Below are 14,181 nucleotides of genomic sequence, written 5' to 3'. Positions count from 1 at the left end.
TTGTTCCTGGCAACTTTTACAGATCTGTGTATTACCAGTGGTCCACGACCACTGTACCCAACAATTTGTATGAAATCCTGTACTGATAAATTACAGAATTTATAAGATTACAAAGGCACCACATTGGCGTGATACCAAGATAGTTACTGTTGCTAATTTCTAATTTTTTAAATACTGTAAGTCAAAAAGAGTTAAAGGGTTAGTCTCAGAAAAAATGTAATTTAAAATTTTAAAACCAGTAAAGTGAACTTGAACTTAATAAAGAAATAAATAAAATGAAATACTGCACTAAGGTATAAGAGATGGGGAATGCAACATTCAAAAAAAAAAAAGGACCTTCATAAGCACGACTGCCAATGGTTACACCCCAGCCCACCCACAAGGGGCCTGGGCTCCACACCCACGCCTTTGTTTCTGCACGGGGCTGTCTGCACATGTACATACGAGGGTCAGTTTCACATTTCAGAACATGGCAATTCAAAAATATAATATACTTTTAAATTGTAGTATTAATGTTCCAATTAGATTCCAATCAGTTTATGGCCTAACTGCTTCCTGTAAAAGACATACTGATTTCAATGTCCTAATACATAAAGAAATCCTTCAAAAGATAGTAAGTATGATAAGAGATACTTTTTAAAAGATGCAGACTAAATCCTCAGCTCAGTAAAAGTCATAAAAGCTCAGAGCTGGCACTGAAGTAGTCTGCTAATACGTGGAGCTAATACGTGTGTTAACTGACTTTAACAATGCTACTGCTCAAAAGAACCATGCTTTTTCCTACTTTGAGCTCTTAGGAAAAAAAATCACAAGCTGGAAATTATAATTAAAGTTCTAAGGGGAAAATTTAGAAGCCACACATTCTTTCTAATACCCCTCCTCTTTGGTCAAGATAGCAGGGAATGAAGGTCTATATGCTAGCAATACAGTTTCAGCTGAATACACTCACTTCCTCCTTGCGAGTAGTCAACATTGAAGCAAATCACAGCACACGCGCCCTCTTCTGGTCAATATGACTTATATCAGCTTGTCTGGATGGCAGTTCAGTCATGCCTCAATGCCCTTCCCTCAACTGCATTGTAAACCGCAGTTTAACCAAATTAAAATGACCTAGCTTTGGAATAACTAAACTCTATAGGGTATCTACTCTGAGACACCAGCACAAAGCTTTTTGAATGAATACATCTAATTTTTGCAAAATAAAAGGCTGAAGAGGATTATATTTAGTAGTGCATTAAAAGAGCTGACATTATTAAAGCTGGAGATCAATATGTGTAATAAGACGCCATCGACTTGGGGCAAAGGTGTTGCTTTCAATCTAATTCGATGTGAGAAATGTCAGATTGCTTTCTTTAAATGCAGAGATACAATTTATCCCCCAGAAAACTAAACCATAAGGACTTTGCTCTCTTCTTCAGAGAATGCTACAGAGGCGGTCTGGTCAAGGTTACCTGGAACATGTGGAAGGCCAGCTTTGCGTTGTACTCCCACTGCTTCAGGGCTTGCTCCACATCGGGCGGCACCGGGACTGGGCCGTCGCCCGTGCTGGAAGCCATGTGGTAAAAGTCGGAAATCTTGGCCAATTGCTCTCGAAGATATCTGGTAGATATTTGTGTCCATTCTGCATTTTTTAAAGAAATAGTGTAAGAATTAACTGTTTCTCCCCCTTTCTGATTATCGTAAGGATGGACTTACGAAACAAATGACATGAAAAAGGCTTCTGCACGTGAAAGCTCTGTTCAGAAAGGCTTGTCCACCCCAAAGCCCTTAAGCAACACACCAGTGTGCCATGGCCTGCCCTCCACAGCCTGCAGGGATCTGGCCAGCTCTGAGTGGAGAAGGCAGCTCTCCTCCATGCTCTGAGACCCCTTACCCAGGAGAAGGCAACTACACTCAAATTAGGTGCATCAGGAGATCCTCCACGTTAAACAACAGTTGGCATAACAAAAATATCAAAGGCACAGGCAGGAAACAGGACAGTGGAGGTGAGCACTTCAAGCCAGCTTAAGCCTATACCAAAAGAATTCAAAATCCCCCAAGTGTAGCTCTTCGAGAGTATGTTTTCAGGGTCCAAGTCAAGCCTCAAACATGCCTAATTAAGATCTATTCTGTGACTGACAGTCTGTGAGTGGACTGGCATTCAAGGGGGGCCGGCCCGTGAGCAGCCAGGATGCAGAGCAGCTGCCCCCTGAGACAACCAGCCGCCCCACTGCCCCCACCGCCCCACTGCCCCCGCCAACCCAGGGCGCCTCAGAATGCCATCAGCAGGAGTGGTGAGCAACAACAGGCAGGGGACTATGAAAGAAACAGAAACAGCAGCATAAAAAATCACTGAAATTATTCAAAAACGTCTGCCACAGGGACACAAATTTAATCAGTGTGTTGCCTCTGGCAACCATGAGGGATGAGATGCCAACTTTAGCCCATTCTTTGGATAAAAATGTAATAACTGCATGCTCACAGCCAAATTTCCCCAAGGATTAGCCAAACAGCATTTCAGAAGAAACCATCTTATTGAAACATTACCACGCGATGCTGTTTTCCTATTATTTGGCAGCAGGCACTTCTACCTTATTTTAAGGGAAGCTATTTTGACAAAAGTATAAGTAGACACTAAACATCTGTTAGGGATTGAGCACTTTGCTTTTCCTTGTTGAATACTGTTAAAATTATTTCAAAACAGTACCCAGAGATAACTACTGTTAAGTTGTGGTTTAAACCACTTATTCTAATTGTATCTTATTTAAAATTCAAATTCATATGCACATGTTAAACTCTAATAATAAGCCAATGCAGAAAGATGAACAGATGCTAGGTCAACATTCACCACCAATAACAGATATTATCATTAAAACGAACCCACTGGAATTAAAAACAGAGGAGTAAATTATCAATGTCATCATTTTCTGGTGCCCCTGATATGGACTAATAGTCTCATGATACTTGTTCAGCAAACAAAATGCCAACCATCCGATGAGGTGTGTTTAGCTTAGCTATAATGAGCAAAAACAAAAATAACGAGGATCCAAATCCTAGTTTGAGTGCCAAGCCTTGCTATTAGCTCACTCTCAGTTTGGTACTATTCTCAATATCCCCACAGAATATTTTAGTCTCAAGAGCTAAAAATAATGCACACGTTCACACACCCCTACTTTGTCAAGAGTATATTTTCTTTTTAAGGTTTTTTTAATGTAGAAGAAATACATGGTCACTATAGAAAATGTGTCATGCAAGTATGAAAACAAAAAACCTGCGGCCTCATCTCTCATAATCATTAAATATTTTAATATATAACCTTTTAGTCTTTATGTGCACTTGACTGTTGATACAAACATATACATGTCTTTTAAAAAACTTGCTGAACATAACTGTTCCACAATCTCCACTCCTTCTGGAACTCACGTGGAATTCAAACACAGTCCTCTTCATAGCGTATTTTAATTTAAACTGTACTCAGCTGACAGACTGTATCAAGCAGACAGATTGACAGGTCTGGGACATAAGACAGTCTACAGTGGACTAGTATAAAAAATTAGGACGTACACAGAATTTTCATTAGAAATTGAAAACAGAAAACAAATGTCCACTAACACTGTGCTCCTTGAAAATACTGGGTTGGCCAAAAAGTCCGTATGGTTTTCTCAGTAAAATAAGAGACACATTTTTCATTTTCACCAGTAACTTTATATATTTGGGTATTTTGAGTATGTCAGCAATCTCCCACATGGTATAACACTGATTGTTCTCATAATGTCTTGATTTGATCACTATCACCTTCAACTGGTCTATCCGACCATGGAGCATCATCCAGCGAGAAATCTCCAGCACGAAACTTTGCAAACCGCTTTGACAACATTTGATCAGTCACAGCACCTTCTCCATACACTGCACAAATCTTTTCTTGCATTTCAGCTGTGTTTTTACCTTTCTTGAAATAATAAAGCATAATATGCCCAAAATGTTGTGTATTTTCTTCCACCTTCAATATTAAAATGGCTACACAAAAGTTCACCAATTTTGATAAGTTTTTTTAAATACACACTGATATGAGAGCTGTCACAATACAAGCTAACAAAATTGTTTCAAATGAAGTTCAAGACAATGAAGTGCTACTAGAGCCATTTTACAGAAAAAAAAAACAACAAACTTTTTGGCCAACCCAGTATTAGGATTTGCTGCCCTCTCGTGCTTACTGGTCACTGCAGGGAGCAACAGGGCAGAGAGCAGTGGCAAAGATGGGTGGTGGTCTCAGCCCCGAATGTGACCCCTTCCCTCCACAAGGGGGGCTTTTATAAAATGCCAGTGCCTTCAGCCCCACCTGCCAGATTCTGATTTCATTGGTCTCGAGTGGGAGGCCCAGTTTCCAGGTGCTAAAGGAAAACAGGACTAAGTAACAATCATAGGGAAGCTGGGTGGCAGGACGGGATTCAAAGGTAAAAAGATGCAGAAAGCGACCAAGGAGGCTACTCTGAAAATAAAGCTGTTCTAAACTCGAGCACTTGGAGCGTGTGGACACATCTGCAGCTCCTGGATGACCAAGAGAACCCAAGGTCTAAGAAGCCACATTTGGAGGAAGTTTATGAGTATGAATGTTACTGAGAGAGGGGTCAGGACTGAGCCGTGGTCCTTTAGGCAATGCTCTCCCTCGCATCCAAAAATCCAACAGCCACTATTTCTTCTCTGTTAATGCCTAACCCCCAAAACAGAAGGGGTTCAGAAGTCCTGCAGTTCACCCCCGCCACTTCACAGACCCAGGAACTGTGGGCTCACCCAAGGTGACACAGCTAGCCCAGAAGTACACCAACAGGTGTGAGACGCCCCACTCTGGAACATGAAAACACAATGGGGAGAAGTGGGCCAGGTTACCTTAAATGAGCCCCCTGGGACCTGGAATACCCGCAGTATTAGCAAGAGGATGGGAGCTCAGCAGAGGAGGGGCGGCCCTCGCCCCCTGAGGAGCACACACAGAGCAAGCCAATTCAAGGAGGCTCGGAGGCTCGGAGGCTCCAGGAGAAGGCGTTCTGTAGTGCGACACGGCAGAGAAGCAACAGAGACTGCATTTAGCAGGCCTGGCAGAATAAGCTTGGGAACAGGATGGTCCTGAATCCAAATCCCAGCTCTGCCACTCAGCCATGTGACCTGGAGCAACAGCTCTAACGTCTGCTAACTCTCCCTTTCCTCATCTTCACAATACAGATCAATAATATACAAACATCAAGTGACTATAAGGATGAGTTACTTAGCACCATGCATGCACTACAGAAATTGATCAATAAGTGGCAGCTAAGATCCTCATTATCAGGATGAAAAGTTTTGGGAAAGAAAACTAAATGTCAGGCCCTCACTGGTGAGGACAGCACCTGCTGCCAATGATGTCAGTCCCTGCTCTACCTCAGCTGAGCGGCCAGTGCCCAAAGTACTGCTCTGCACCAGCAAATGTGCATCCGCATCAGTGTTCTGGTTCCAAACCAGTATCAACAACCCTTAGTGAATTGAGGCCAAACTCCTTATCTAGGAGTTAAACCACTTCAAACACTGCCTACCACCTAGCATTATGTCCTCCACTAGCTCAAGCTGCTTTCTGACTCTTATGTGTATGATGCAGTCTCTACCTACAATACCTTCTCTACTCACATGTGCTCGCATGTGAGAACTTTTCTGGGCCCAATTCAAATGCCACATCTAACATGCAGCCTTCTCTGGTCTCTGGACACCACCCCACCACATAGTGGGGATTCTCTCTTTCTCTCTCTCCCCACCCTCCCCCGCCCCACCCAACTGATAGATTAGAATTTTCTCCATTTCTCTCTTTTATCCCCATAAAATGATGCCTTACCCAGTCAACCATTAAGCATGGACTTGAATCAATGTTCCCCAAGTTTCTCTAAGAATAACTATTAATCAAGTTCTTCCCAATTATTCTGCCTCTCAAATCTTCACACAAACATCTTTCTTTCTAGCTTAAATTCATCATTGCACAACTTCAAGGTTTCAAAACCCACTACAGGGAAAATGCCAAATTCCTCTCTAATACAATGTTTATTATAGCCAACTCACCTACAAGCACCTGCTAATCAGTGTGCTATAAAGGGCCATGGAAGTACTGAATTTTCAATTATTTTTTTAACAAACTTAAATATATTTTGTGAAGGTTCGTTTTCTGGCTACATTGTTCATTATCAAAGCCAGTGGGAACTCACTCAGGGGTGCCCAACCATTTGGCTTCTTTGGGCCACAGTGGAAGAAAAACAGTTGTCTTGGGCCACAGATTAAAATACACAAACACTAATATAAACAGATGAGCAAAAAAATGGTTTTAAGTAAATTTACAATTTTGTGTTGGGCCGCATTCATAGCCTTCGAGGGCCATATGCAGCCCATGGGCTGCAGGTTGGTCACCCCTGCATGTGAGATAAGTACATCAGTGATCGTTGTCTTTAAAACCTCCCACCAAGTCCAGAGACTAAAACACATCTGTAAGGTGGTCCACTCGCTACAGCACGTTAATTCAAGATTAAGTCAGCACTTTAAGATGACATGCTCCTCAATGGAGAATCCTACATCCATTAGCCACCAGGGAAAATTCTCCCTGAGGATGTACCACCTGCAATAAAAGGTTTTAGCCTTTCCACAGTGAGAAAAGCCCATTTCTCAAAACTGCAGGATATACAGATTTTTTAAATTATTTTTTATTGATTATGCTATTAACAATTATAGTCATTTTCCCCCCACTGCCCTCCTCCACTCAGCACCTCCCACTCCCTCAGGCCACGCCCACACCGTTGTTCCTGTCTATGGTCACGCACATAAGTTCTTTGGCTTCTCTATTTCCTAAGCTGTACTGTACATCCCCATGGCTATTCTGTAACGATCTACTCATCCTTCTTAATCCCCTCACCTCTTCACTCATTCCCCCACACTCCCTGCCCATCTGGCAACCATCAAAACGTTCTCTGTATCCATGATTCTGTCTCTGTTCTTCGTTTGCTTAGCTTGTTTTTTAGATTCAATTGTTGATAGATTTGGTTTTTGCTATTGCATTGATCATAGCTTCTGACCTTCTTTTTCTTAAATAAGTCCCTTTAACATTTTGTATAATAATGCTTTGGTGATGATGAACTCCTTTAGTTTATTCTTATCTGGGAAGCACTTTATCTGCCCTTCAATTCTGATACCTTTGCTGGGTAGAGCAGTCTTGGCTATAGGTCCCCACTTTTCATAACTTTGAGTATTTCTTGCCAATCTCTTCTAATCTGCAAAGTTTCTTTTGAGAAATAAGCCAATGGTCTTATGGGGATGCCTCTGTAGGTAACTGTTTTTCCTTTGCTGCATTTAAGATTCTCTCTTTATCTTTAACCTTTGGCATTTTAATTATGGTGTGTCTTGGCATGAGCCTGTTTGCATCCATCTTGTTTGGGACTTTTTGTGCTTCCTGAACTTGCCTATTTCCTTCAACAAATTAGAGAAGCTTTCTTTCATTATTTTCTCAAAATAGATTTCGAATTTTTTGCTGTTTCTCTTCTCTTTCTGGCACCCCTATGATGTGAACATTGGAAAGCTTAGATGTCCCAGAGGCTGCTTACACTATCCTTGTTTCTTTGGATTCTTTTTTCTTCTTGTTCTAATTGGTTGTGTGTTTTTTTGCTTATGTTTGAAATCACTGATTTGATTCTCCACTCTATCCACTCTACTTTTGTTTCAATATAAATTGTTCTTTATTTCAAATAGTGTATCCTTCCTTTCTGACTGGATCTTTCTTATGCTGCTGAGGTCCTCACTAAGTTCCTTGAGCATCCTTCTAACCAGTGTTTTGAACTCTCCATCTGATGAATTGTTTATCTCCCTTTTGTTTAGTTCTTTTCCTGGAGTTTTGATCTGTTCTTTCATTTGGGCCATGTTTCTTTATCTTCTCATTTTGGCAGCCTCCCTGTGTTGTTTTTATGTATTAGGAAGAGCTGCTATGACTCCCTGCCTTAGCAGTGTGGCCTAATGCAGTAGATGTTCTATAGGGTCCAGTGGCATAGCCTTCCCTTTCACCTAAGCTAGGTACTAGAGGTGTGCCCTTCATGTGAGCTGAGTCCACCCTCCTCTTGCAGCTGAGCCTTGGTTGCTGTTGGCAGATCAATGGGAGGGATTTACCCAGGCCAGTCAGATGCAAGCATTGGCTGTGCATCTGACTGACCACCAACCTCTGCCCTCTCTGGAGGAGCAGCTGTGTGGGAGCAGGGAGGTGGTGCTCCAATGTGGTCTGTTGCTATCCACTGGGTGCACAGGCTCTGGGGTTTCCCAGGTGGTACAGACCAAGGTCAGGCCCCACCTATGTTTTGCCCCTGGGCCTCACTGTCTGAGCTATACAGCAATGTGAGATGGCTGCTACTTGTACTGGGCCTGGAGATTCCCAGGCAAAGCCAAGCTGTGAATCTAGGCTGATTGCTGCTAGTGCTGAGCCTCAGTCCCCTTAGCAAGAGGTAAGAGGCCTGGGCGCTCACTGAGGCTGGCTATTGATCATTAAAGAAGATTTAGGGAGCTGTGAAGAATGAGCCAATACCAGACATTCATACGGAATAGCAGCTTGTGTGGGTCTTTAAATTGCCTGGGACAGAGTCTCAGGGGACAGGCAGGGCAAACAGTGTTAGCCAGGTTGATGGAGTCTCAGATGTGGCACCCCACTTCGGGGTCTATGTGGGGAGGACTCAGAAAGGGAGAATGGCTTCTGCCTACTCAGCTGAGAGAAAACTGTCCCCCAGCTCTCACCTTGATGCTAGACACTTCAATTCCTGCTCATATGACACTGGTGACTTTCAAGCTGCTACCCTGGTACTGGAACTCAGTGAGAGTGAATCTAAGTAAGTCCGTGTGTGGGTGCATTAAGGGGAACTGCTTGGGACTCTAGAAGTCTGTCTCCTCCACTGACTCAACCTCCACTGGTTTTTGCAGCCAGAGTTATGGAACTTACCTTCCTGGCACTAGAACCCTGGGAGGCCTGGCATGAGGTTGGGACTCCTCGCTCCCGAGATATCCCTCCTGATTTTTATCTACCTGGGTGTGGGGGTGGATATTCTACATCTCACCCCTTCTACCAGTCTGAATTCTGTAGTTGTCAAACTTCCATTCAACTCGTTTTCTGATGGTTCTGAGTGATGGCTGTTCTTTTAGTTGTAATTTTGATGTGTTGTGCGAGGAGGTGAGCCATGTTTACCTATGCTGCCATCTTGACAGAAGTCCTGATATGGAGGATATAACCAGCCTGACTTTGGGGCAAACTGGGAAAAAGCCTTCATTATGTGTATCTGCCACACATTGCATTTCTGAACACTCAGTAAGAACAATGGAAAGATTGTCTACCTCATGTTTTTTGTTGATATCCTCCATCAACAAAGGGAAAAGGTAACCCACTAATTGAAGGAGGATACTTGCAAATCATATATTTCATAAGGGATTCAGTCTGTAATATATGATGAACAACTCAGTAATAGAAAGACAAATAACCCATTTTTTAAATGGGCAAAAGATCTGAACATACATTTCTCCAAGGAAGGTATGTTCTTTGGAACGAATGGCCAATAAGCACATACAAAGATACTCAGTATCACTAGCCACCAGGGAAATACAAATCAAAACCACAATGAGATACCACTAGGACAGTCATAAACAAGAAGACAGATAATAGCAAGCACTGGTAAGAATATATACAAATGACTGGGTTGGCCAAAAGTCCATATGGATTTTTCCATAAAATAAAAGACACATTTTTCATTTTCACCAATAAATTTATTGATCTAGATTATTTTGAGTATGTCAGCTATCTACTTTGTGGCAAAACATTGATTGTTCTCAATTAATGTATCAATTTGATTGCTATCAACTCCAGCTGGTCTACTGCTCATGAAGCAGTGAGAAATCTCCAGCAAGAAAATTCACAAATCGCTTTTGACCCATTTGGCCACTCATAGGACCTCTCCATACACTGCACAAATTGTTTTCTGCATTTCAATTGCCTTTTTACCTTTCTTGAAATAATACAACATAATATGCCCAAAATGTTGCATATTTTCTTCCATCTTCAATATTCAAATGGCTATACAAATATTCACCAATTTTATTAAATATATTTTATTGATTACACTATTACAGTTGTCCCATTTCCCCCCTTTAATCCCCTCTGCCCTGTAACCCCTCCACCCCAGTTCATGTCCATGGATCGTACATGTAAGTTCTTTGGCTTCTTCCTTCCCTATACTATTATTAACTTGCCCCTGTCTATTTTATACTTACTATTTATACTTCTTATTCCCTGTACCGTTTCCCCCATTCCCTGCTCTCTCCCTGACCACTGATACCCCTCCATGTGATATCTCCATTTCTGTGATTCTGTTCCTGTTCTAGTTGTTTGCTTAGTTTGTTTTTGTTTTTGGTTCAATTGTTAATAGTTGTGAGTTTGTTGTCATTTTACTGTTCCTAGTTGATCTTCTTTTTCTTAGATAAGTCCCTTTAACATTTCACATAATAAGGCCTTGGTGATGATGAACTCCTTTAACTTGACCTTATCTGAGAAGCACTTTATCTACCCTTCCATTCTAAATGATAGCTTTGCTGGATAGAGCAATCTTGGATGTAGATCCTTGCCTTTCATGACTTGGAATGCTTCTTTCCAGCCCCTTCTTGCCTGCAAGGTTTGTTTTGAGAAATCAGCTGAGAGTCTAATGGGAACCCCTTTGTACGTAACTCTCTCTTTGTCTTGCTGCTTCTAAGATTCTTTCCTTATCTTTAATGATAGGTAATGTAATTATGATGTGCCTTGGTGTGTGCTTCCTTGGGTCCAGCTTCTTTGCAACTCTCTTAGCTTCCTGGAAATCTATTTCTTTTACCAGATTGGGGAAGCTCTCCTTCACTATTTTTTTCAAATAAGTTTTCCATTTCTTGCTCTTCCTCTTCTCTGTCCAGCACCCCTATGTTTCAGATATTGGAATGTTTAAAGTTGTCCTGAAGGTTCTGAAGCCTCTCCTCATCTTTTGAATTCTTAGTTCTTCATTTTGCTCTAGTTGAATGTTTATGTCTTACTTCTGCTCAAAATTGTTGATTTGAGTTTGTTTCCTTCCCATCACTACTAGTTCCCTGTACATTTCTCTTCATTTCACTTTTCAAAGCCTTCACTTTTTCCTCCATTTTGCAACCATACTCAACCATTTCTGTGAGCATCCTGATTACCAGTGTTTTGAACTCTGCATCTGATAGGTTGGCTTTCTCTTCATCACTTAATTCTATTTTGGGAGCTTTGAGCTGTTCTTGCATTTGGGCCATATATTTTTTTTTGTCTCAGTGCACTTGTTACCTAGTAAGGGGCAGAGCCTTAGGCTTAGGACATTCTCCTAAGTCACCTGCCCCATTTCCCACAAGCAAATTTGGCCCTTCTGGTGATTTTGGCTGGGTGCATTTATGTACATTCTAGGACCCTGTGGGTCTCTCCAACGAACTCTCCTGTGAGGCTGGGAGTTTCTCCCACCACCACAACCCCCGCAGGTTTTTACTGCCAGAGATTTTGAGGTTTTATTTCCCCACACTGGGGCCCTGGGTTGCATGGTCTCACTCTCCAGTTGTTCTCAGTTTATCCAGATGCAAATGTGGGGCTGCCCAATCCACCACCCTCTGCCTCGACCACCCCATCCTCCAGCTGCTGTCTTGTCATGCATCTTCTCCGCCCTGGTCTCACCCCTCTTACCAAGTCTGAATAAATGTTTTCTCTTTAACTCCTTCGTTGTTAGACTTCCATACAGTTCGATTTTCTGGCAGTTCTGGTTTTGTTTTTTAAATTTGTTGTTTTTCTTTTGGTTGCGCAAGGAGGCAAAGTATACCTACCTACAGCTCCATCTTGGCTGGAAGTTCTATATCAAAAATTCATTGATTTTGACATGTGTTTTTTTTAATGCACACTAATATGACAGCTGTCACAATGCAGTCTAACAAAATTGTTTTGAATAAAGTTAAAGACAACTAAGCACTACTAGAGCCATCTTACCGAAAACAAACAAACAAACTTTTTGGCCAACCCAATAGAATTCCTCATTCATTGCTGAGAGAAATGTAAAATATGTAGCCACTGTGGAAAAGTTTGGCAGTTCCTCAAAAGGTTAAACAGAGTTACCATATAACCCATCAATTCCACAACTAGTTATATACACAGGAAAAATGAAAACACAGGTTCACACAAAAATCTGTGAAGTAACATTTGTAGCAGCATAATTCATAATAGCCAAAAACTAAAAGCAACCCCATGCCCAACAAATTATGAATAAATAAAATGTGTTACATGCATACAATGGAATACCTTTTGGTCGTGAGAAGGAACAAACTAGTAACACACAACAGCATGATGAACCTTGAAAATATTATGCTAACTGAAAGGAGCCAGTTTCAAAAGACCAAATATTTTATGACTCCATTTATATGAAATGTCCAAAATGGGCAAATCTATAAGGCTACTGCCTAGAGCTGAAGGGGACTGCAGGGAAGTGGGGAATGACTGCTAATGGCTACAGGATTTCTTTTTAGGGTGATAAAAATGTTCTGACACGTGATGGTTTCACAAGTCTATGAACACACTAAAATCCACTAAATTGTACATTTTGCATGAATTACAAAGCAAGTGAATTATATCTCACTAAAGCTGTTATATCACTTTTAAAAACTTTTCCTTAAAATACTTTACTACTAGTAAAGTACTTCATGAAGTAAAAGACTATTCTACATTGATAAGCAGTAACCAACTATAGAATGATATGACTTGGACAGAATGGGGGGCAGTGGGGAGGGTAAGAGGTAGAAACCAGAGTGGCTAGGAGTTAATGGTTAAACCTGGGTGAAGGGTAAAAGGACTTTATTACAATCTCTCTATGTGCCTATGTTTGAAACTTCCCCAATAAGAGGCTTCTAAAAGTTAATTGGTTGTATCCTATCAAATGATTCACAGAAAACCTGAAACCCGCTTCTCAGCCACTGTCCGAGTGGGCCATGAAAGGGGAAATCAGCATGCTGATTGGCAGTGTGGATCAGGAGCAGCCCAAATGAAAACCGCTCCCTCAGTGCGATGGGACGCTCGGTGTCAGCCCACTGTCCAGAACGTTGTTTTGCTGAATGTTTGGTTAGTAAAATCAGGCCTCTACAGGGAAGGGGGGCAGGGGGGAGGGCTGCTGGCACTGGGTGGAAATGCTAGCGTATAATAAGTTATTGAAATCTTTATGCTTAAAAAGTTTTTCTCTAACCTGGAGAATACTGTTTACTGGCTAATACTGAGCATCTGTTTCTGTGTGAATGAGTAATTATGTTATTTTGAACTGGCCATTTATCTCTGGTTTTATTCACTGAGCAATCACACCAGCTACTGCCACTTGGAGATCAGGGTGACAACTCAAGATAACCATGGGTATTTTGCAGCTAGCATTAAATGCCTACTGGGATCTGTGGCTACAAAGGTGAGGAGAAAGCAGTCCCTACCTGAAGTGATTCATTCCTGAGTTAGGGAGCCTTGGATACTGACAGCATTGTGATAATTGCTTTGACTTGTCATGAGACACAGGAAAGGAAGCAGGGGGCCATTTTAGCCCCATCTTGGGGGAAGGTGCCAAGGCGTTCCACACACTGAAACAGCAGCCTGTAACATGCCAGGCTATGCAGCCAGCAGGAAGGTGGAGGAAAGGTCACCAGTGAGGTTAGGAAGAAGGAAGGAGGCAGGAGCCAGAGGTCCTCAGATGCTAGTGCACAAAATGGTCACCAGAGGGCGCTCAAATTCAGAGATATCAACCCCATAAATACAGAGTGTGGTCCAGAAGCCTGCCTGCATTTATAACCAGCAGCCCAGTGATTCCGACCCAGAGTGACAATCTACAGAGTTTGGTCTTTCATCACAAATTATCAAAAGCCACAGAAGGATTTTAGGCAAAAAAAATCAGATACGTAAATACTCTCAGGAAGTGTCAGGAAGACAAGTTGAAAGGAGGCTGCCAAGTCCAGCAGGGCAGTGACTGAGGAGGTAACAAAAGAAGCGGCAGGAAGACCAGTAACCAACCTGACACTGGACAGAAGGGAGAGAGGGGCTCCCTCGGTGCCATGGGCTGAGATATGGAAAAGAGACAGCAGGCAGGGGAGGGGGGTGAAGGGACTGAATGCAGCTTGTTTGTATTAACT

At 42.0% G+C, this 14,181-nt stretch overlaps 1 protein-coding gene across 1 annotated transcript in view; it reads right to left on the bottom strand.

Annotated features, from left to right (window-relative positions):
* The window catches only part of MED12L (mediator complex subunit 12L), a 316,418-nt gene that overhangs the window by 242,115 nt on the left and 60,122 nt on the right, over positions 1–14,181 (bottom strand). The window contains exon 6 of the mRNA XM_045851889.1: positions 1,452–1,621. Within this exon, the coding sequence (XP_045707845.1) occupies positions 1,452–1,621 (170 nt within the window). The remainder of the gene's footprint in view (positions 1–1,451; positions 1,622–14,181) is intronic.

The sequence above is a fragment of the Phyllostomus hastatus genome, unplaced genomic scaffold (genome assembly GCF_019186645.2).
Source record: "Phyllostomus hastatus isolate PE091 unplaced genomic scaffold, TTU_PhHast_1.1 phas_contig_86, whole genome shotgun sequence".
Classification (NCBI taxonomy): domain Eukaryota; kingdom Metazoa; phylum Chordata; class Mammalia; order Chiroptera; family Phyllostomidae; genus Phyllostomus; species Phyllostomus hastatus.
This window is presented reverse-complemented; position numbering and strand designations above follow the sequence as displayed.